At 48.3% G+C, this 23,490-nt stretch overlaps 1 protein-coding gene across 1 annotated transcript in view; it reads left to right on the top strand.

Moving 5' to 3' along the window:
• Positions 1-23,490, top strand: part of BLK (BLK proto-oncogene, Src family tyrosine kinase) — a 380,194-nt gene that overhangs the window by 337,575 nt on the left and 19,129 nt on the right. Inside the window, exons 11-12 of the mRNA XM_069236157.1 lie at positions 16,889-17,039; positions 22,262-22,393. Of these exons, the coding sequence (XP_069092258.1) occupies positions 16,889-17,039; positions 22,262-22,393 (283 nt within the window). The remainder of the gene's footprint in view (positions 1-16,888; positions 17,040-22,261; positions 22,394-23,490) is intronic.

Below are 23,490 nucleotides of genomic sequence, written 5' to 3'. Positions count from 1 at the left end.
CCTCATCACTCCCTCCTTAAAGAGCCCTCCCACTGCTTCTATTCCAGCTGTCAACCAAGGGCCAAGTCCCATGTTTCCCGGTCCCCTCCCCCTAGGTTCTAGGGCAAGCACCGCCAGTGGTAAAGCTGGAGAATATGGAGGACCCACTCCCACCCTTTTCGTGCATCTTTTCCAGCATGCCATTGCCACTTTTATCATAATATTGTTCCGGGGGGGGGTTATCTTTCTGTTTGCCATACATGCCGCGATCCATGCCGTGTCCGTTACTCCTTGGGCAGTATATAAATCCAGTTGGGCCCGGCCCGCAAGCCAACCGGGTATCCACTGTAGTTGGGATGCCAGGTAGTATGCCTCAAAGTCGGGGGCTCCCAGTCCTCCCGCGTGGGGTGGTCTACAGATAGTCATAAGTGTAGTTCGTCTACGTCCGTTGTCCCATATTAGTTCTCTGAGCAACGCGTTCAGATCACGGAACCATGCCTGGGGAATCAATAGTGGCAAGTCGGTGAAATAGTAGAGAAGTCGGGGGAGCATGGTCATCTTGGAGAGCGCCACTCTGGCCATCACTGGCAGTTTCAGAGAGCGCCAAAATTCTACAGAGGATCTCAGGGATCGGAGCGCTCTACCAAGGTTGCCCTCTCTTAAGTCTCCCAGGTCATGGTAGATCTGAATCCCCAGGTATCTAAATGTCCGTGGGGCCCATTTCAGGTCTGTTGGGCATGTTGCGGGACATCTATAACCGGGCGTCAGGGGGAACACATATGTTTTGTTACGGTTAAGTCGTAATCCTGACACCTCTCTGAACTCCTCCAGGGCCTTCAGGGCCCAGGGGAGCCCCCCCCCCTTCTTTAAGATAGATCAAAATATCATCTGCATATAGCGAGACAATGTGATCAGTTGGTCCCCACTGAATCCCTCTGCCCGCTCCGTTCCTGCGTACCCAGGCCGCCAGGGGCTCCATCGCCAGGGCGAACAACAATGGAGATAGGGGGCATCCCTGTCTAGTTCCCAGGTATACTGGATAAGCACCAGAGACTGTCCTACCCGTCTTGACCCTTGCTAGTGGGGATGAATATAATAGGTCCAACCCATCTGACCCAGCCTTCGCCCAGGCCCATTTTTAACATTGTCGCCCTCAAGTAGTCCCATCGGATCGAGTCGAAGGCCTTTTCAAAGTCCACCGCTAGCATGGTCCCGGTTGGAGGTTTCGATTCGTTGGGCATATGTATGATAGAGAAAATACGTCTAAGATTCAGAGAGGTGCTGGGACCAGGTATGAAACCGTTCTGGTCAGGGTGTATCAGGGTGGGCATATGGGGTAATAGCCGGTTGGCCAAGATCTTACTGAGGATCTTAAAGTCGCTATTTAGCATTGATAGTGGGCGGTAGTCAGTTACTGATGCCTCCCTGCTATTTGTTTTAGGGAGTGGCACTACCAATGCCTCACGCAGTGTGCATGGGAGTTCTCCACTCTTTGCCGATTCCATATACATTTCTATCAGTCTGGGGACTAGTAAGGATTTATACTTTTTATAAAAATCCATAGGAAGACCATCTGTACCAGGGGTCTTCCCAGGGGCCAGCTGTGCAATTGCTTCAGTTGTCTCATCCGTGGTCACTGGGCCCCCTAGGCCAACACTGTCCTCTAGGCTCAATACCGGTAGGGGTATCCGTGTCAGAAGGTTGTCAAGAGTTCCCGCCCCCAAGTCTGTGGGCTTCCTGTATAAGTGGGTATAGTAATCTCTGAATGCGTCATTAATGGATTCTGGGCTGAGTCTGCGTGTTCCCCCCCTGTCTAGTACACTTGCAATGGGGTTACTATCTCCGTTCGGGCGCACCAGCCATGCCAGGAGTCTACCGGATCTCCCCTCCTCTGATTGTATGGATGTCAGATATCTTTGCATGCTGTGGCATCTAAGTCGCTCTTCAACTTGGGAGTGCTCTCTACGTGCACGTTCGTATTCTTCATCTACTTGCACTGCAGGGCCCTGTCTCAGCTCCCCCTCGCGAATGACCCTCTCCAATGCGTTTAATTCTCTCTCAAGCGTGCGTTTTATCCCCACAGACTGTCCAAGACAGTAACCCCTCGTCACCACTTTGAGTGTCTCCCACTCTATAGCTCTGGCGGAAGTGGATCCCTTGTTAGCTTCTATGTGTTCTGTTAGGTAGCATCGTAATTCCTCCCTGTATGCCTGGTCTTCTAGCGCTGTCGGGAGCATTCTCCATGACGGTATGTGGGGTCTGTCCTGTGATACCCTCAATGTCAGTAATAGAGGGTTGTGATCTGATATTGTGCGAGCAAGGTACTCAGAGTGGGTCATACTTCGAGCCAATCCCGTAGTGCAAACTATCCTATCAATTCTAGTGTGTACCTGGTGGAGGCCCGAGTAAAACGAATAATCCCTGGTTGCTGTGTGTTGTAACCGCCAAGCATCTACCAGTCCCCAGGTGTCTAGCCACTCAACTAGTTTTTTTGCTGTTTTGGTTGATGTTGCTCCCTGTAGTGGGGGGGTGGATCTGTCCAAGTCAATATCGAGCACTGCGTGAAAGTCTCCTCCTATTAGTACTTCCCCCATGTGTTGACGAGTTAGGTGTCTAGACAGGCCCGTCATGAATGAGGTTTGGTCCTGATTGGGGGCATATATACAACTCAGGATCAACTGGAGCCCCTGTAATTTCCCTTCCAGTATGACAAACCGTCCCTCTCTGTCTATATTGGAGGAATCAATCGTGAGGGGGACCCCTGCCCTAATCCAAATCAGAACTCCTCTTGCGTAAACTGAGTATTCTGTGGCAAACACCTGTCCCCTCCATCTCCGTCTTAGCTTCTCTCCCTCTCCAGGTGCCAGGTGGGTCTCTTGTAACATAGCTATCTGCACCCCTCTTCTTTTTAGGAAGGAAAGAATTCTATGTCTCTTAGCTGGAGTACCCATCCCCCTAACATTCCAGGTTATGATATTGTAGTCCGCCATCCTATTCTCAAAGCCTGTTGTGTGTAGGCTTGGCACGCCCAGGGCCCTGACCGATTCCCCCACAAGCTTGTACCTTCATTGTGTTCAGTCCATTTCACATATGTAGCCGATATAACTAGTAACAGCAAACCCCAACTCCCGATCCCCAGGGCACCTCCGAAACTGTAGGCTGCCCAATAAGTTATGGAACACTGCAAATTATTAAAACACATCAATGCAATACTCGCCAGCCAAGACTGACAGGCGAGAGTCAAGTACAGGGGGTGGCCAGGTCCAGAGGGGCCATTTCTCTACTCAGCTTGTCTCGCCTTTCAGCGCCGGTGCAGGTTCGATCTATGCGAGTTTGTCAGCGGTCTGCGGGGTCACTCTTGGTGTGTAAGTCGAGTCCCCGGAGCCACCGGGCGAGGACACCACCGTATCGTCCGATTCTTCTTCAGAGCCTTCCCGGGGCGATGTCTCTCCATCCACCTTGGCTGCCGCCTCTAGGGCCTCTCTCTTGCCAGTTTCCCTCTGTGTCCACGTTGGCGTCAGTCGTGGGCGGACTCTGGGTCTTTTCCCCTTCGGGGCTCGGCGGGTCCCGCCCGCCCCGCGATTCTCAGGTGCAGGCCGCGCCGGCCGTCTCCCAAGCCTTTCGAGCCATTCCCATGCCTCCTCTGGGGTTTGGAAGAACGTGGTTTTTCCCTCCGCAATCACTCGTAGTCTTGCTGGGTAGAGCAGCGAGTACTGTATCCCCTCTTCTCGCAAAGTTCTTTTAACGGCCAGGAAGGAGGCGCGCTTGTTCTGGACCTCCAAGGTGAAGTCAGGGAACAGTGTCGCTTCGCCATTGGCTACTTTAAACGGACCCGTTTCCCTGGCTTTCTGTAAGAGGATGTCTCTGTCTCTGTAGTGCAGGAGTTTAGCAATTACAGCCCGGGGCGGCCTGCCAGGAGCAAGTGGTCTAGCTGGCACATGATGTGCTCGCTCCAGTGAGTAGAAGGGGGTCAGACATCCTGGTGCGACGACTGTGCTTAGCCATTTCTCCAGAAATTCCACCATATTCGTCCCCTCGGCTCCCTCAAGAAGGCCCCCAACGCGGATATTGTTTCTCCTGTTTCTACCTTCTGCGTCCTCAGCTCGCTGTTCGAGTTTTGCCACTCTGCCAACCAAGGAGGTCACCTCCGCTGATACGTCTTCTTGTTTTGGGACGACTTCCGCAAGCGTAGCTTCCGTTTCTTTTACTCTGTCAGCCAATTTATGGTGATCGGCTCTCAGGAGGCCCACCTCTATCGCCACCTGATTGATGTCGCGCTGTAATGTGGATTTGGTGTCTTCGATGGCACCCAGTATCTTGTCCAGGGTGTCTTGTACTTTGATTTGTGACTGGTTCTGTATGGTCGGCTCATTGTCCCCCGGCGGTGTCGGGGGGTCCATGGCTTTGTTCTTATGTCTGCCCTTGGGGGGCATTGGCCAGGCAGGGAGGGGCGTCCCAGTGGGTCTGGCACACAGTTCAGGCGCTTATGCTGTTCGCTGCTGATTTGTCCTCTAATCCAGGCCTCTGTTGTCACAGTCTCTGGGCCCGGGTGCTCCAGGGCGGGCCCCAGGCGTTCCGTCAGTTGCTCCCAGCGCGATAAGTGGCAGGGTCGTAGGTCTCCGTCTGCGTTGTGCAGTCCAGCTCCACTGAGGGTCCGTGCCGGTGTTACGGTCGAGTCCCAGCAGCCCCTCTCGTTTGCGCGGGTCCCCGCATCTGTCCCTCGATAGAGGGTCACCTGGTCTAGCGCACTCGGCCTGCTGGTGGCCCCTCCCAGACCAAACGGTCATGCGTGTGCTGTGCTCAGCCCCCTGATCACGTCCCATCTGCACTTTACATGAGAAAACATTTGGGCTGATCCGGGGATGGTGGGTTTCATGGATTTGCGCTGTTATGTATTGAAGGGGTGGGTACAGTAGACCCTCAACTCGGAGATGGTCCAGTCAGCCAAAGGGGGACCCGTACCTGGCAAAAGGGGTGCCCGGCCTTCGACCCCGGTAGACGATGTTGGTTGGCACGGGGCGATTCCGCGTTGCCCTACCCCACAAAGGACAATCAATGTTCACTCCGAATTGCCCCGGGTGGAGAGAGTCCACAGCCACGCCGATTGTGTGTTCCCCAGGGGGTGTGCCCGCAGCGGACTCCACGCCGGGCAGCCCTGGGGGACCCCTCGTCCTCGCGCCGCCACAGCGCGGGCAGCCCCGCAGGCAGGGGGCCTCAGGCCCCGCCCCCAGAAAGAGAGGCCGGCCCGTCACCGGTAGGTGCTTTCCCCGGCCGCTCCGGCTTATACTTTTTTCGTCAGGGTGGCTCTGCGTCCGCGTTTAGCCCCGGGCGCAGCACGCGGTCTTACCCGGAATCGCAGCCTCAATCCGGCAGCGAGATCGCGGGTCCCAGTCAGCGCTGGGCCGCCCGATTCCGTCGGAGGCCGTCACCGGGGCCGCGGCTGCGCCCAAGCGGTCCCGTCTGCTCCTGCCGCTCGCCGCCTCCGCCTCGAAATGGGGAACCGCCCAGTCCGGTATGTTCGGGCCCCGATCACCGACTGGGCCGCGGGCTCCTGCCAGCTCCGGGCAGCCCGAGCCCCCCGGGAGTCTGCACCGGGGCCGAGACCGCACCTCCACAGCCTTGCCCGCCCACGCCGGCCGCCCCACACTTCTTCAGGTGTAGAACCGCCCGCTCCAGCGCGTCTAGGCTCCGGGTTAATGTCGGCCCCTCCGGAGCTGAACAGTTAAGCGTGCGCCATGCTCAGCTCCGTGGCCACGCCCCCCTATGTTGTTAAGGTATAAGCGGTTTTCCGCATCCTCTGCTCCGGTTTCCAATGTATGGATCTTTGTTTCCATGATAGCAAGTCTCCCAGCCATTGAGGTAAGCGTAGGGGCACCTCCACATAGTCTCTTTCCATGCTTTAACCCTCTCCACCAGGCAGCGATGATCATCTCGAAGAAGCCCCAGATCTGTTCCTTGAGTGTTGATTTTCATTTCAGGCACCTCTCTGGAGGCTGTAATCACCTGTAGCATATCTTGGAGTGTGAGGCCCACTGGGGCCTCAGATTGAGAGACACGGCCACCTACATCCCCCTGGTAGGCAGTGGGGGCCTCCACTGGCGGGCCCTCGATCTATCTGTCCTTTTTCATGCTGGCAAGGGAGGCCCAGATAGCAGCTGCTCTATGTTTTCTGTAAAATTACTTTAGGTGAGGACCCAAGTGGCGCATGAGCATCAGACTCGCCCCCAACTGGCCTGACAAAGAGAGGGCGCTCTGGTCAATCGGCCTCCCCCAATAATACAGCAACAGTCATGTCAGTGAAGGCGAGTGCCAAATCTTCAGGGGTCCCCTCCAAAAAATCACTAGGGGGCAACATGGAAGAGCACAGCTAGGCCCAAAGGGACCCCCCACAGTTGATGTAGGTGCCTGCAGCTGCTCCCAGCCCCAACGCGCCTGTGAGGCGCTTCACCACTCTTTCCCAGTGTCTCGCTGCGCCTGGCTCCAAATAATCTCACATTAGGTCTCACTGTCTGTTCTGGAGCTGCCGCAGGTAGCTTCTAGTGGAAGTTTCGAACTGAGGGGTGGCGCAGCATCAACTTTGTAGTTTCCTTTCCACACTCTCAATGCCAGGCCTCGTCCATCTTGCAAAACACAGATGATTTCAGGGCAGGGCCCCCCTGCCCATCGGTACTGAGGTCCAATGGGGGGGACACTGTTCTATCCTGTGATAGCCACGCGCAGCAGTGAAAAAAAGGACAGGCACGCAGTAAATGCTTTCACTCTGGAGTCGCGGGTAAAACTGAAACTCCTGCGCTCTGCTTTTTATTCAGGGCTCTCCTCACACCGGAAGTCTTTCCTCCTTCCGGGTTAGTGTTCCGAGGTCGGTCTCAAAACAACTAGACCGTCACGGAACACTACATCCCTCCCCAACTGGATCAAAAGTTATTCTGCACACAAAGTCCTTCAGCTTCTGGCTGGTTGGCGGATTGGGTCTCAAACTGTACCTCCCCGTCTGGGATCTGGCCCCCCGCACTGGGTCGCTGGGGGGGCACTCACCGGCTGTCTCAAACCGCTTGGTCCAGCTGCCGCCGGCAGTTCACTCTCATGGTTTTGTTCAGGGCTCTCGGTGGTCGAATAGTCAGGGAACTGATCCTCCGCTTCCTGATCCCGGGAGGTTCCGCAAACATAGATTTCTTACCGTGTCACCCGATCACTCCCTTTCTCTGCTGTCACCATGGTCCCGGACACCGTAGTCACTGTCCATACTCCATGTTCATAGGGTGTGCGGAATTTCCATCCAGGTTTCCAATCTTTGATGATCACCTGGCCGCTGATTCGAATTTCTCTTGCCCTGGCCTGCCTTTCTCTGCTCACCTTGTCATTGACTTCTTTCCTCTTGGCTTGTGTCTGCTTCGGGTGATAAGGGGTGGGTTTCCACCCGGGGGCAGTGAGGATGGTATCTCGCCTCGGTCCTGCAAGCATCAGCGACCACGGAGTCTGGCCAGTTGTACAGTGAGGGGTTCCCCTGTATTCTTGTAAGAATTGATGAAAGCTGAGTTTCGGGTCAGTGGTTTCCAATACAGCGATTCTAAGGGCCTTGTTAAGCGTGCGCATGAACCGCTCAACCTCTCCGTTGGCTTGAGGCCATAGCGGAATGATTCTTCTGTGCTTGATGCCCAAACGCCTCATCATGTCCTGAAATTCATTCCCGTGGAAGGGTGGTCCATTATCCGTCTTAATCTCCTCCGGGAGACCAAACATGGCAAAAATCCTTTCACGAGCTGGACCCACCTGAGTGAAGGCAGTGGACACAACGACCTCGACGATTGGATACTTAGAATACCCATCTATGAGCGCCAGGGTGGTCCTGCCGCCCGGAAACTTCAGAAATCTAGGCTGACCTGGGCCCAGGGTTTTGTACAGGCTTCTTCTGTCAGGATTGGGGCAGGCGTTTCCGGGGCTAGCTGTTAACTGACATGCTGGGCATTGTCGTACGCATTGGTCCACTCCCTCTTCGAGTCCAGCGAACCACACCTTTTCTCTCATACGCGCCTCCATTTTCATCATTCCTTGATGTCCTCCATGGGCTAACGGGATCACACGATTTTGTAGTTGGCGTGGTATTACTAGCCGGTGCCCCCAAAGAAGAAGACCATCTGTTGTCAAGCTTAGCTCATTCCGGACTCTCCATAATTTTGTTAACCGCTCCCGCTCAGCTATGGTCCAGTTGTCCGTGCTCCGGAGGAAATGGTGCCATGACCCACCTTCCAGTGCTTGCTTCATGCACAGCAGCACTGCATCTTCAAGGATCGCATCTGAGATCTCCTTCGTGCGAGAGTTTTGGGACGACTCTTCTGGGCGAGCGCGTGCACATGCGCCTCAGTGTCTGCCTCGTCTTGATCGGGGACTTTAGTCTGGTCTGGAGGGTGTCGAGACAGGAAATCCGCTGGGTTCTTGGCCCCTGGTTGGTACACCACCTCCATGCCATAGTGCTGCAGCTGGATGGCCCATCTTTCGATCCGCGGAGGCGGATGTTGTGCACTTCCCTTGAACAGGGGGACACGTGGTTGATGGTCCGTGACCACCCGGAAGGGTCTCCCTTGGAGGTATAGGTGGAAATGCCCGCACGCCCACTTGATTGCCAGGGCCTCCCTCTCGGTCTGGGAGTAACGTTGCTCTGTTGGCGTCAAAGCCTTACTGGCATACGCTAGGGGAGCCCACCGGCCTGGTTCGCTTTCTTGGGCCAGCACTGCCCCGAGGCCTACTGGGCTCACGCCAACAGTCAGTTCGGTCTTTCTTACCGGGTTGAAGTATGCCATTGTGGTGTCACATAGGAGAGCCTTCTTGAGTTCTTGGAACACTTCTTCCTCTCGGCTCCCCCATGCCCACGGTGTGTCCGCTTTCGTGAGCGCTCGGAGTGGCTCTGACAGCATGGCCAGTCTTGGGATGAATCTGCCACAATATGTTACCATTCCCAGGAAACTCCTCACCTCAGTCACAGTTTTCGGGGCGGGAGCTTTTAAGATGGCGTTGGATTTTCTGGGATCTACTTGGATGCCTTCCTGGTTGAAAACATATCCGAAAAACTCAATTTCTGTCTGGAAGAAAATGCACTTGTCTCGATTGAGAGTAAGGCTGTGTTCCGACAATCTTTTGAGGGTGTTTCTCACTTGCCGATGGTTATCTTCGCCCGTTCCTGACAGTCATTCATGCGCAGCACATGGTCCCGAACCTGGGTGTCCTGCGCCTTATCTGGATGCTTGTCTTGGCAGCTGGCTCACAATCTCCCCATATGTAGCCCACACAGCAGCAGCAGGTGTCCTCGTGGGTGGTCTGGCCTTCGCCCAGTCGAAATGCCTCAGCGCGCGTTGATAATTGTGCCAGAGACCACCCTCGTCACCAGTGTTCTATCCTGTGATAGCCGCACCGCGCGCGGCAGTGAAAAAAAGGACAGGAACGCAGTAAATGCTTTCACTCTGGAGTCGGGGGTAAAACTGAAACTCCCACGCTCCGCTTTTTATTCAGGACTCTCCTCACACCGGAAGGCTTTCCTCCTTCCGGGTTAGTGTTCCGGGATCAGTCTCAAAATAACTAGACCGTCACAGAACACTACAGACACCTTGCACGGCCTGGTCTGATTGCTGCCTCCTCCACCACCAGCCTGTTATTTACATAGGGACGGGTCTACATGGTCCCAAGCAAATACCCAATCCGGATCAGAATGTCAGCAGCCTTTGTCTGTACAGTGCCTCCCTGAAACTGCGAGGCTCTCCGGGTGTTTTTTTTTTGGGGGGGGGGGGGTCAAGATGTCATTGGATGGGGTTCTAGCAGCAAGCACCAAGCACCAAGTTCTGCAGCCTACTCCATTGGCTCCAAGCCATGCCCATTTTGCCACTCACGAATGCACACAAAACAGGAAGTCATACTGTAATTGGCAATGCACATACTGTCTTTTTTCCAAATACGAATGCATGTTTCTCTCTCAGTTGCTATGCCAGAAGCAAGAAGTCTGTCGCTGTGACCGAAAGCGAAGGTGGCAGAAAAAACTCAGTACAGCTGCATATGGAGCATTCCCTGCAGTACATGACCAACAGGCTCATTGTGGAGAAGCCCTTTGTTGGATAATCACCAATCCATTGCAAAATGTTACATTTCTCAGTACTGTTGTGGGCTTATCCAAAATGTGAATGACAGCCTATACATGGAATCCCTGTAAAGAGCTGACCTAAACAGACTAATGGCAGAAGGGGGCTGGCCCTAAGCTCCACTTCTGTGTGTTGTGATGACCTGAGCTCTTGGAAATGAAAAGGTGTATCTAGGCAGGCATAATAGGACAGTCCATTCAGAAACAGACATGCTCAGTAATGTTGCTGAAACACGTTCGATTTTCCATTACAGAGACAAGAAGGCGCATTTCAGGAATCTCTCAGACAGAGCCATTTTAAATGTACACATTTGTAAGATTATCAAGAGCAAACAGGAGCCATAAAATAAAGCTAGAAAACAACGGGATTTCAGAAATGGCCAATGCAGTGTAACGTGGATGTTTCCAGCAGAAGAGCTGATCTACACCTGAGGATGCAGAATTGTGGCAAATAAATCACACTCTACAAACGTGCACTATGAATATATAGTAAAGAGCAGACTCTAGAGTTTGACACTTTGGAAGGGTAAACTTACGTCTCAAACATTGAATCTGCAGAGCAAACAGAAGTTAATTTTTAGAAGATCAAAAACACTTTAAAACATGCACAGTGAATGTTAAAATGACTTTTGAATACTTTACCAATATTCGTGGCAAGTTACCATAGCAAGAATACCAAGCGTTAATTAACAACAACGACTGCGGTGCACGAGGCAAACATCAACCGAGAAAGTAGTGGTGAAATAATATTGCCAAAATTGAAGGTGGCAGTGAAAACTTTGTTCGAATAACGCTAAATTAGCCATTACCGCGTGCTGTTGACCATCATTACGTACTCGCTATGTGATCCGAGCATTGCTCTGGAGCAAATTCTCAGACCCCGTAACATTTGAGACATGCACGTCGTTTATTACAGTAGAGCAGCTCCGCTGACTCCTATAGAGTCCACTCGATGCTCAGCGTATATTCGGGGTGCATCTGAGTGTATCTCAGAAAATATTTTTTGCAGTTGAGCATCTCTAATTTTGAAATTTGCCCCAATGAAAAATCTGATGAAAACTTAGCTCAGTAGTCCGGCCACTGCAAATAGCACCTGCCCATACCATAAATAAACCTGTTCTTCACGTAGAACATCTAGGTTCTTTGGCACCAGCCAGGGAGTGTAGAGTTGGCACTGGATTTCAGTTCGACACTCAAAACGAAAGAGCTTAGTAATGAAATGCTTTGTGGTCAATGCATATGCTTAGAGACCTTCATGCAATCCCCTGGCAGATGGAAAGCCAGTGGAGGGCACCCGGTCTTTGGGAAGATGCTCCCAGCGGCCTCAGTGTAGGAAAACACGGACTGCCACCTTCTGCACTCCTTGGAATCGCTGAAGAAGCAGCGTAACCTACATAGACAGTGGTCTGTCTGAGAACCTGAAGGAGCCAGATCTTCATCAGATGCTTACTGTTGTCTGATTCCTGTGTTCAGTATCTCTTGAAAGCAGCCCATGCTGTCTGTTGGATCAGGAGCCTTGTTACGCCTCTTGTAGAGTTGACTCTCTTGCCATAGTAAACACCCAGAACCACCACAGAGGTATCTTTGCAGTCATTTAGACCCATATTCATTTGTGGATAGTTGAGTTTTGGCGTTTGTGGTTGCTCAGAGCATATTACGTCTCTCTTCCTCACCTCTGATGTCTTCTTCACACTTGCCACAACTGGTGTGCGGTAAATGTTATGTTGTTCTGGTAACTTGTGATAATGTTACAAGGGAAAAAAAGCTACAGCAGTAGTGAAATAACGAAAAAGATTGAAAATGTGGAACAGAGAAAAAGAGTGGAGAGGAAGATATCAGAGTAAGAAGGGAGAGGGTGCGAATGTGAGTGATCTAGATCCTGAAAGTACCATTTTGAAAAAATCATAGGTACACACATAACAGCTGTTCAGCCTTATAAGTAATGTGACCTGTAATTTCCAGCCAGAGGGGAACTGGGACAATGTTCATCACTTCCTGTCCTGATGATATTGAAAGATAACACTTTGCGCATGTGTGTGTGTGTGTGTGTGTGTGCGTGCGTGTACTTTCTGACCACAGGCAACACATTTGGGTAAAGTCTTTTCTAATTTTAATTTCTGCCAGCATCAGCGTTAAAAATGCCACGTTTCATGTCTCTCACAACATGGTGGTAAACATGCTTTGCTTTGTAGCCTTTAGCTACAGTAGCAGCTTTTAGTTTGTGAGGTGTAAATACACACCTAAAATCGCACCCCACAAGCAAGCAACAATGGCAAGCCACAAAACTCTCCTGAGAGAAGTCTTGGGTGAGGGAGTCTACCTCCAAAAAGAGTTTGACAAAACTGGAATCAAATTAGTCTTTGATTACATATATTACATTATGTATTATTAATTTATGTGTGCATGGGTGCAGGGTTCATGAGAGGGGTCTCTGGAGCAGTGGAAAGAGAGAGGAATGCAGACTGGTAGGAGTACTAAGAGAGATAACACAATATTTTGTAAACTAACCAATATTTCTGAGGACTGTAAAAACAAACATGGAATGTGTGTGTGTTTTTGTCTGTGTATGCAAAAATTCCCAATTATATTCGACTGACCTCTCACAATACCCGTCTGAAAGCACATGTACCTAACTATTTATAAAAAAATACATTTATTGGGGGGGGTGGGGGGGGGTGTAACACACCAAGAATCCCCCCTGAACCTACTCCCGTGGTGATTGTTTCCGGTCCGTCTTGAAAAAAGCAAGATGTGACTGTGTGTCCACTTGGTGGGAGTGATTTCCACAGTCTACTCCTACTGTCTAAAAAAAGATTGGGCCATTGGGCACTCCTTAAAAGCTGACTGTTCTAAGAACAGCGTGTCCAAAATGTGAAGTGACCACTGAAATCCAGAACATATCAACTTGTTTTTAGGTAATGAAGAGTGGCAGAGTGTATGACATTGAGCATGATACAGACCGTCTTCTCAGAGGAGCTTGCTTTGATGGGAAAGTGACAAAATAATTTAGTGCAGTGAGTTGTGTGTTGAGTCCCCCGAATCCAGCGCAAGACCTCTGGCGGCAGATCCTTCTCCTTCCTCGCCGCCAAGACCTGGAACTCTATCCCCACCTCACTACGCCAGACCCAGGACCTCCTCACCTTCAGGAGACTCCTCAAGACATGGCTCGTCGAACGCTAGCAGCACCCCCCCCCCCCCTCCCCAACGCCTCAAAACCCTGTTGGGTACTTAGCGCGCTTTATAAATTCACTGATTGATTGATTGATTGATTGAGTAGCCTGCTTAGAAGCAAATGTCTATGTTCAACCCTTTGTATTAGCAGGGATTGAACCAGGGTCATGTTTTCTTGCTCCAGGATAACATGGCTGATTCCACACAGAGGTTGCACTTAGAACCATAAATTGTAGCCATGCAGCTTATTTCTGCGTGAAGGTTTAGTTTTTTGTACTAAAATAAATCGCAAAGATAGCGTATTGTCAATGGTAGTGGGTTTTAAATTCAAAATGTTACAGAAGTCTATTTTGGATTGGACTAGCATGGTAGAATGTGTGTTTGAAAGAAAGAGAAGCTCAGTTTTAATTGTGTAATTTTCAGATAGGGGGAGGTCATCCACTCTTGAACACATTTTAGATCCTGAGCCAGGTACTGAACAGCAGTGTGTGAGGAGGGCACAAGGGTGAACTGTGTACCATCTACATGGGGTTGATATAACACCTTGGAATTCTGTAGTAGGACTTCTAGAGTTTCTAAGTAGAGATGCGAGACAATTCTTGCACAGTTTGGTTGAGACTAAAAGCTTTATTTAATAGTTGTTGGACAGAGCTTACCCTGTAAGGACAACAGAGTGTGAGTATTTAGAAATGACCACCAAGCCAGCAGTCACCGCTGAAGCCTTGCCAGGAACCACGGTCACAGTAGCTCCTGTCAATGTTTTTTAAGCTCAATGCATAGCTCCAACAATATTACGGAGCCATCTGTCAAACTTGTTTTTTTCTATTTAAAAAAAAAGAAAAACCTAAAATGGCCTTTCTGCTCCCCTTGAGAGGCAGATTGGGGAGGTTTACTCCCATTCAGCTCCCAGGGAGTGAGGCAGAAAGCCCACTACACACATTGGAAAAAAGGGCTGTGGTTGCCTGCCAAGGCATTAGCCTGTGCCCGATCACTTAACGGCCCAAGCAGTCTTTGTGCTCCTCAGAGGAGAAGACTGAGGGTTTACCCCAGTCTTCCACCAACCTCCCAGGGAGATATAAAACCTACTAGACATTTGAAAAGGTGGCAAAAAGGAATCAGAATACGTTGAAAAGAAGGTTAATTAGAACACAAGGTGCGTCCCCTGTCTTGCCATAACACAGCTGACTGAAAAGCTGAACATTCTACTTGAGCTTCTCCTGAAGGTTCTAAAGGTCATACCATCTGTTAAATTGGAGTGGGGGAAGGTATGGAAAGTTTAGTACCATTCAAGTAAGTAATAACCCACCCAGGCTTTCAGCTTGACAATCTGCAGCCTAAAGGGCTCCACAGTCTGAGGATTTGCCTCCAATCTAGAGGATGGGGGTGGGGGGAGAGGGGATCAGAAAACCAACTACACACCAGGGATAATATTTTTTGAAAAAATATGGAGTGGGGACACCATTGGTCCTACCCTCCACCCTAAAGCCTCAAAAGTGTTTACGCCCCCTTGGGAAACAGGTTGGATGGCTGAACCCCAGTCTGGACCCCTCACACCCCCACATAGAGCCAGGAAGAAAGCTCTCTATGCCCAGAATGTTTTTAAAGAAAAAGGAATGGGTTGAGAGCGCGCCCTCCTCGGGCCATACCCCCTTAAAGGTGCAACTCTTTCTACTCTGTCCCAGGGGAGAAAAGTGGAGGATTTATCTCCAATCTGCTCCTGAGATTGGGAGGGGCAAAATGCTCACTGGATGCCAGGGGTATTTGTTTTTTTTGAAGAAATGGAGTGCAGGTAGAAACTTACCTGATGCCAGGCTGCGCTCCCTCCCTTAAAGCCCCATCAGTCTTTCTGCCCCACCTTGTGTGCCTAGAGCATCCCTATCCCCATGGCAGGCAAGAGGAAATTGGGATTCCTTTGCATATAGTTTTGACATATGGGCCAGCAGAGAGGGGATGAATCCTGATTGTGAACTAGAGAGAGAAAACAATGCCAACATTTGAGAGGATCTTAATATGGATGTTGCTTATTTTAGACAGCGGTGTGTTGATTCTGGCTGTATGGTTTTAAAAGGAGCAAAATGGATCAACAAACTCCTCTGCCCAAATAAAAATCATGGGTGGTAGTTAGCATTAGTTGTAGAAACCGCAAACAAGAGAACATCTGGAGACTATGCAGAGACTCTGGGGGTCATTTTGAGTGTGGCAGTCTTAAGACCGTCACACTTGCGGTCAGGACCGCTGCGGATGTGGTGGTCCAACCGTCACATTACAACCCTGGCGTTTAGACCGCCATGGAAACACTAGCTCTGCCAGGATCATGGATCCCCATGGCCTGGTGGTGGAGGAGATCGTAATCCACAGGAATACGACCTTGTTCTCCACCAGCCTTTTCATGGCAGTAAAACTGCCATGAAAAGGCTGGCAGAGAACAGGTGCAAAGGGGCATGGGGGGGCCTCCACTGCCCATGCTTTTGGCATTGGCAGTGCAGAGACCCTCCTGCACAACATCCTCGCAGTGTTCACTGTCTGCTTTGCAGGCAGCGAATATTGCAAGGGTGTTGGTCACCCTGCTGGCTACAGCATTGCCCCCGGCTCGATTACGAGCTGGAGATAATGCTGTAGCCTGTTTCCCGCTAGGGTGGTGGGTGGAAAATCAGGTTTCTGTCTGCCGACCTAGAGGGAACCTCATAATGACTCCAGCGGGGAGGTCAACGCTTATGCGGTGGACACCCTGTTGAGAGTTTGACGGACAGGCTTTCCCATCCACCAAACTCGAAATGAAGCTCTCTGTGTCGAGGCTAGGCAGGCAGACCAGTGTCCTTATGTGTTGTGTCTTTGAAGGCACAAAAAGCAACAATGTAGGGCTGATGGTGCTGCCAATACCTATTCTCACTCAAAGTCATATATTTCCCAAAAAATAAAAACGCTATATATTACAATCTTGTGCATCTTATTTATGCATGTGGTAAACAGTGTGATCTTGGGCATGCAGCATTATACCCTTGTCATTCAGCTGTGGTGTTGATATGCCCATGAACTCACCATCTGAGTCTAATATTCCCACACAGTACAAGGTAACTATGCAGTGCATAGACTGGAGGGCTGCTTTGTCGCTTCATCGTTTTCTTAATTTTATAGCTTGCATAAGCACTTCTGGATTGCTGTAGCTGTTTTAAAGTCATTAATAAACCATAATAATGCGCAAAATAAGCCATTTCTAAAATTAATGTCATTACTCGGACATTTTCTGCTTTGCTTCACTCATTGATAAAGTACCTCTCAAAGTGTCACTACAAAAGGCATTGAAAGGTCAAGCATAAGTACACTGCGAACATGGAAATACAATATATGCAAAGTGAAAATGTGACACCTTTCGTGTGGTCCCCAGTGTGTGTGTCCTGCAAAGTTATGTTTGACACACCTGGCTGGGCCAGGAGCCTGACTCTCATGCCTGACAGCCAGTCGTGCTGCTGAAACCGGGGCCTGCACTAACAAAGGGGGAAGAATCGATGCCTATTCACATTCCCTATAATAAACATATTTATAAGTAAGCCAGAATGCAGTAGCATCACCTTTAAAGACATAAAATACTTGTTTTTTGCCATTTCTGACTTGCAGGTTGCAGAGGGAATGGCGTACCTGGAGAAGCGGAACTACATTCACCGGGACCTGCGGGCCGCAAACATTTTAGTTTCGGAAGGGCTCTGTTGTAAAATTGCAGACTTTGGCTTGGCCAGAATTATTGACAATGAGTACGAGGCAAAGGAGGGTAAGTCTTTAATAAACACATCAACTTAATCCAGTGCTGGCGGAGCCTGGTGCGATAAACCTTTTTTGCCCCACCCCATCCCCATGACCTCCTACTTGGATTCCCTCACTACCACCCGCAAAAGTGCCCCCCTTCTCTCCATGGCCCCTCTGCTCACACACATTTCATTTGTTTTCATGCACAGGTAATGTCTGCCTTTACTAATCCACTCGGTTATCCACATAAAATACAGATCTGTTCTTTGCAGCAGGCATATTAACCCTCTGCGCTACTTTATAGCGAGTCAAAACTGCCACCAGGCAAAACTTCGTTCTCTCCCTCTAGCACGAACATTAAACACAAGTTATATTGATATTTAGATTCCTGCCTGAAAGCTGGACGCACAAGGAACACTGCAGCAAGTGGTCTAAAATTTTAACTTATTGCTCAACCCAGCGCCATCCTTCTGAGTTCATTGCACCTCCTATAGGTGACCGCCCAGTGCGGCCGCACCAGTCGCACCACCCTAAAACCAGCCCTGCCTATGTCCTTCCATCAAACTCTATATACTGAATTCATTTTCTTGACTGAGGGCTTTGCTCCTGGATACACTTGCGAGAACAGTCGCCCAGCACTTGAGTATTGTAAAAGGCAAGTTTTCCCATATTGTCTTGTCCACTACACCTATCTACCTACACCTCTCTGTGTCTATTTGTCAATTCCTATCTATATACCGTATATATGTACCTATTTATATATACCTATTAATGTGCACCTATTTACCTATACATATCTATCTATCTATCTATCTATCTATCTATCTATCTATCTATCTATCTATCTATCTATCTATCTATCTTTCAGTCTCAGTACCCTCGTCCCAGTCCCTCTTTCTACCCTTCTATGCCTTCTTTCAATTCATCTCCCTCTCTCTTTCCCTCTCCCTCACTGTTTCTGTTCTTCTTGGTGCCTCTGTTCATCTTTCCGTACCCACCTATCACCGTGCCCTCTACCTTTCTCGAGAAGGGAGGGTGAATAGAGAGTCACTGACAGATGATGAAGGGGAAGCAAGATGCAGAAGATCAGCACACAGGAGGGTGGAGGGATGCTTGGAAGGGTGGAGAAAATATATAGAAATGGAACTTAAGGGCCACTGTAGTAAGGAGGGTGATGGTCAGTGGCGGTTTCTTCATTAGGGCGGCAGGGCACCGCCCCAGCTTCAATTTCTGCATCATTCATAACAGTGTGACCTTCGCTCTGCGCGAGGGTCAGGCAAAACTACAGGCACTTTTGTAAGACAAATGTGCTGCAGCGCATGTGCTGGCCGTCGCAGGATTTATAGGGCTTACCTGATGTCAGCCCTGGCCTACGGCAGCCCACAACATTGTAAGGCACTGCCTCTTATGACGCACTGAAGCCTCGGTGAAAGAAAACAGCCTGGGCGCTTTAGCATCAGCCCTGGGTTTCGAAAGCTGGCTGTCAGTCAGCAAGGCTGTGAAGCACTGCAGCCCTTCGTCACAGGGTGGGTGGGAACAAGCCTCCATGGCCCCACCTCATTCTGGGAGTAGCTGGGAAAGGATTGCAGTGTACACGAGGCTGGCTGACCACGACGTGATCTGCATGCAGTGGCCACGGGGAAAAGGTAAGTATTTTACTTTTTAAAAAAATGTTATTCCCCAATCCCCTGCCTCACTCCATGCCCCCTTAACCCCTCCGTCCCTCCCTTTGAGATTTGCGGTCAGGTCACAACTTCTATGTCTAGAGCAGGCCTGGAGGCAAAGTCAGGAGTCAGGACGAATGATCTATATGTAAAGATAGGTGTGCAGCGTGCGCCCACACTTCTTTAAGCATTTAAAAACAACTTTTATAAAAGCCAAAAGCATTCATTTTGGATAATTCAAACTTTGGTCCACAGATACTACAACAGTCAGTTCACACACGTGCTGGCTCGTCCGATCTCATTCACTCACTACTAAGTGATGATTATGCTCAGAGTTTTTCTTTTCCATAACAAGAACAATAAAAGGAATGCCTGTGCAGCAACCACAAGTGCTTTTCAAATCGGAAATACTATTCTTATTTCACACATTAACGTGCAGGAATTTAGAAGTCACTGGCACCAAATAAGCAATGTTGTTTTCCACTTCCTTGGCGGGAGGGGATAACTGGGAGGGGAGTGTGGGCTAAGAGTAGAGGGGGGATGGAAGCCATGGCGAACATCAACAGCTGTTTCCAAGACAGATGGCACGCACCTTGTAAAAAGAAAAGTCAGCAAAACCTAATGAAAAGTTACTGAAAGGTTACGAAGAAAATGCATCTGAAAAGGATAACGTAACTGGTGTAACAAGAATGAATATAAATTAAAATCACTACACAAACTGTTGTTGATCACTAAAATCACAGTGCTGAGAGCTGCTGTGCATTGTATATTTAAGAAAGGAAGCAGAGTTTTTTGCACTGAACCAGGATTGGTGGAGGGTGGACAGAGAAGCCAAGGAGACTGCTACGAGCCACAGTTACTAGTAAAGTGAAGTTGTTTCTATTCAAGCTTTCCCTTTAAATGGCATCAGGCCTCTTCCTATGTAATCCGGCTTTTAATTACACTGGCCAGCACAGGATTTGTTTAGCTTTGCATTCACTGCATGTAATGGTTGTGCTGCACAGACTTTCAGATATTCTGCTTTCTGAGCAGGACGATAAATTATCCGGGCATGTTGCCTGATTCCCCGGTTTTTGGTGGCCAAACTGCAATCCATTTTTAGGATTTAATTTGCCTTTCCTTTCTCGCGCTCGTGTGCTCTAATACTCTGCTTCGCCTCCTTCTTGGTCCAGCCCAGGGCCCTATTGAGGGGTTGGAATCCTGTAATCTCCCTGTGCCTAAAAAGAAAATGACTGGAATGTGACCTTGTGTGATGTAATCTGGCGTTCATGTGAAGCACTCTAATAGCGTCGGTCCTATCTCTCGCAGCGCTACATAACACTGCAAAAATGTCATTAAAAAATTGCAAAATGGGGCATGTAAGATAATATTTCAGGAACAATCTGGCAAATAGAAAGAAACGTCTGTGAGGTAGGAATAGGGAGATGCATACATGTCAAAATAAGCTAACATGAAGATTTGTCTGACTATTATTAAAATGTTAAGTTGAGGAAATAAATCATACCTTATAAATCAAAAGTACCTGTCAGTGTCACTGGGTTAAAATGAGCAGAATTTGCCGAAACTACATTTTAGAAAGTTTGGAGTTCCAATCCAAGGAGTTAGCTAAGGGAGTTTTCTGGGTGAGCAAGGTAGAAGAGATTTGTAAAGTGTATGTTTGTGTGTGTGTGTTTGGTAATCTAGGCCTAACTGACTCACAGACTTGGTAATAGGCCTCGAGATGTTGCAGGTCCATTGGTTCGACCTTTATAGGATGTGTACCCAGGGTTTTTACAAGCCCTTTAAGGGGTGCTCCCAAAGGTTTAGCCTGATAGCAACCTTCATTTTCTTTATGGGAAAACAACTGCATTATTTTCCTCGGGGTAAATGTTTTCAGTGACTGAGGCCTTATTCCCTGGGGGATTAGAGGGGCCTCGAACGGTTGTTAATAAAATTAAAAGTTAGTGATCGGAGGAGCTGGGAGAGAGGAAAAGGGGAAACAAAGGTAAAGGTTAGGGGTACGAACTAAAAAGCTGAAAAGCAAGGAATCTTGAAAAAATGCCACTCTCCATGCAGCATCCCTTCCCAGTGTCAGGATGGAGACAGCGGGCTGCTTGTTAGGGAAGCCTTGTTTAATACTCCTTTGTATTGACTTTAAACTATCACAAAATTAACAAAAATCAATGTGGTGGTCTAGTGGCTGACTTGTCGACTTTTGAGTCAGAAGAATCACACTTCTAAAGGTATATTAATAAATAAAGAAACCTGTGAGGTACTAGAATTGTTATCTCATACTCTGTTATGAAGTTCTATGGTTAAATTAAGTAAGCAGCTACCTATGTTGTTATCATATGAAATCTCTTTTGTGATGTTTATAACTACACTTTCACAATTGCTTTATTAACCTCCTTGCTTTCTCAGATTTGCTTGAAAATGCACCATTTGCCCACTCTTTTTTCAAACTTTTCTCGGGGGAGAACATTCACAAAACCCTCTTATGTTAGGCTGGCTCGCTACGCTCACTTCTCACAGTGCACTCACCAGCAACTTTTATGCCCCACTACTTTCAAATGTTACCAGCCGCCACTGGTGATGGTCACCAAAGACCCCACCATTCTACCAAAGCCAGCCCTTGTCTCAACAGCGAGTAATAGCAACAGCTGTCCCTGCTCCCCACCTACTGTATCACATCACCGGTAAGTGGGAGTCTAAACTGGGGTTGCATCCTTCAGGGAAATCTGATGTCCTGGTGCTTTTCAACTTGATCCCAGAAAAAATGGGAAACGTGCTACGTTAATGACACAGATTATTGGTCAAATCTGACAGCAGTGAGAGTGTTCAGCTAACAATTGCATCCAGGCAACATCACAAAACAAATTAAAATGATGGACAGTGTTGAAACTTTTCAAACACTCACCCCCGTCACAGATCTGGGTTGAATCCATCATTATTTTGCTCGCTGCGTCACCCCAGTTTGGACCCAGCCATATGCACATCAGGCTTGACCCTGTGCCCCATGGGAACAGTCCAGCCCAGACTGCCAGCCGGGTCCTCCCTGGACAGGAAACAAGCATCCTGGGACCGGTTGCAGGGTATCACTGTTCATTAGCCAAGCTAGCTTGAATCCAGTGGTGCAGCGAGCAAGGGACCCACGTCTGGGCATACCCTAGCCACTTAGGGCACACAAGGCAATATCACAAAACAAAATAAAATGATGAACGGAGTGTTGCAACTTTTCAAACACTCACCCAAAGTGATTGCTCACTGTGCCACTGGATTCAAGCTAGCCTAATTGATGAAGGGTGATACCCCGAAACCAGTCCCAGGTTCTTGGTTCCAGTCCAGGGAGGACCTGGCCTGGCAGTGCAGGCTGGACTCTTCCCATGGAGAACAGGGTCAAGACAGATTTGTATATGGCTGGGTCCAAACTGGGGTGGCTTGGTGAGCGAAAAGAATGATAGATTAAACCCAGATCTGTGACTGGGGGTGTTTGAAAAGTTTCATCACTCCGTCCGCCATCCTTTTGTGTTGCTACAATTGCATCTAGCCTGTTGTCCCCACTCTGTTAAAACTGTATGTCAACAGTTCTTTGCATTCTTCGCAGGAGCTAAATTTCCCATCAAATGGACAGCACCGGAAGCAATAAATTTTGGAATTTTCACCATCAAATCAGATGTATGGTCTTTTGGAATTCTGCTTACGGAATTAGTAACGTATGGGAGGATCCCTTATCCAGGTAACAGAGTGGAAAAACAGTTTTGGGATTTGGGATGGGAGGGTAGGGTCTGTATCAATGATGCTCCTGATGCGAGTTTCTTAAAAATATGATGTGCAATAATGTAAGTAATATGGTTATAAGGGCTACAAAGCTTACCTTAGAGCATCCCACCTAGGAATAGTGGAAGTGAGTGGGCCAAGTGGCACAGTCCACATAGAAGCTCCTGTCCTGACCTGGGACAGAAAACAACTTGGTGGAGCATGGCTATGGCTGCCGAAGACAGGGTTGTCTGGTTAATGTCACCGTTCCAAGAAGATAAGTTTTCTAGAGAAGACTTGAGGATTTAACTAGAGTACTAGCAGAGGGTTGGCTATACCCAACCCCCTAAAGCCCCAATGTTCTAGCTTTACATACATAATGACATAATGAGGTGCATGACACAAATATGGATGTAAAAATATTGTGTGACATGATTAGTGTGCCAAAAATATTGGTGACTGCCAATATCTCATGGAACAGAATATCTAAGATAAGAATATCATTTTTCTGATATACGATTTCATTTTATTTAATATCTTTCACTTTAATACAGTTGTAATACATATTGTTTTCTATTAATGTAATATAAGTTTTATTATTGTTTGATAGATATATATATATTACTCAATTCGTTTTAGGTCTTAGCAGTGATAGTGTAATTGTTATTACTTTTTGAAAATATAGCTTGGAATTTTAAATGCTTATTCTTTTGTTTTTTCTAATTTAAATAGAAATGTATATTCGAGTAACGTGTTGATTGGTTTGTAGAGAAATATGGTGGGAAGTTAGTTATAATTAATTTAATTTTAATGGTATGTTTACAATTAAATAAATGTTTAATTGATTAATCATTATGTAAAGTGTTTTTTTAATTGTTATTTATTTATTTAAATTGTAGTTGTTAATTTCAATTTATATTTTGATTTTCCATTTTATATATGTCTTATATATTAAGAGTGGGTAGGTGGGCTTGTGGGGCAATAGGATGGGAGCCAAACATATATATGTTAGTTAATTTGTATTGTAAATTTAAATTTGATTGATTAATATATATATATTTCTTTTAATTATTTAGT

This window comes from Pleurodeles waltl, chromosome 5 (assembly GCF_031143425.1).
Source record: "Pleurodeles waltl isolate 20211129_DDA chromosome 5, aPleWal1.hap1.20221129, whole genome shotgun sequence".
NCBI lineage: Eukaryota > Metazoa > Chordata > Amphibia > Caudata > Salamandridae > Pleurodeles > Pleurodeles waltl.
The sequence above is the reverse complement of the archived record's forward strand: the minus strand, read 5'-3'. Positions and strand labels throughout refer to the sequence as shown.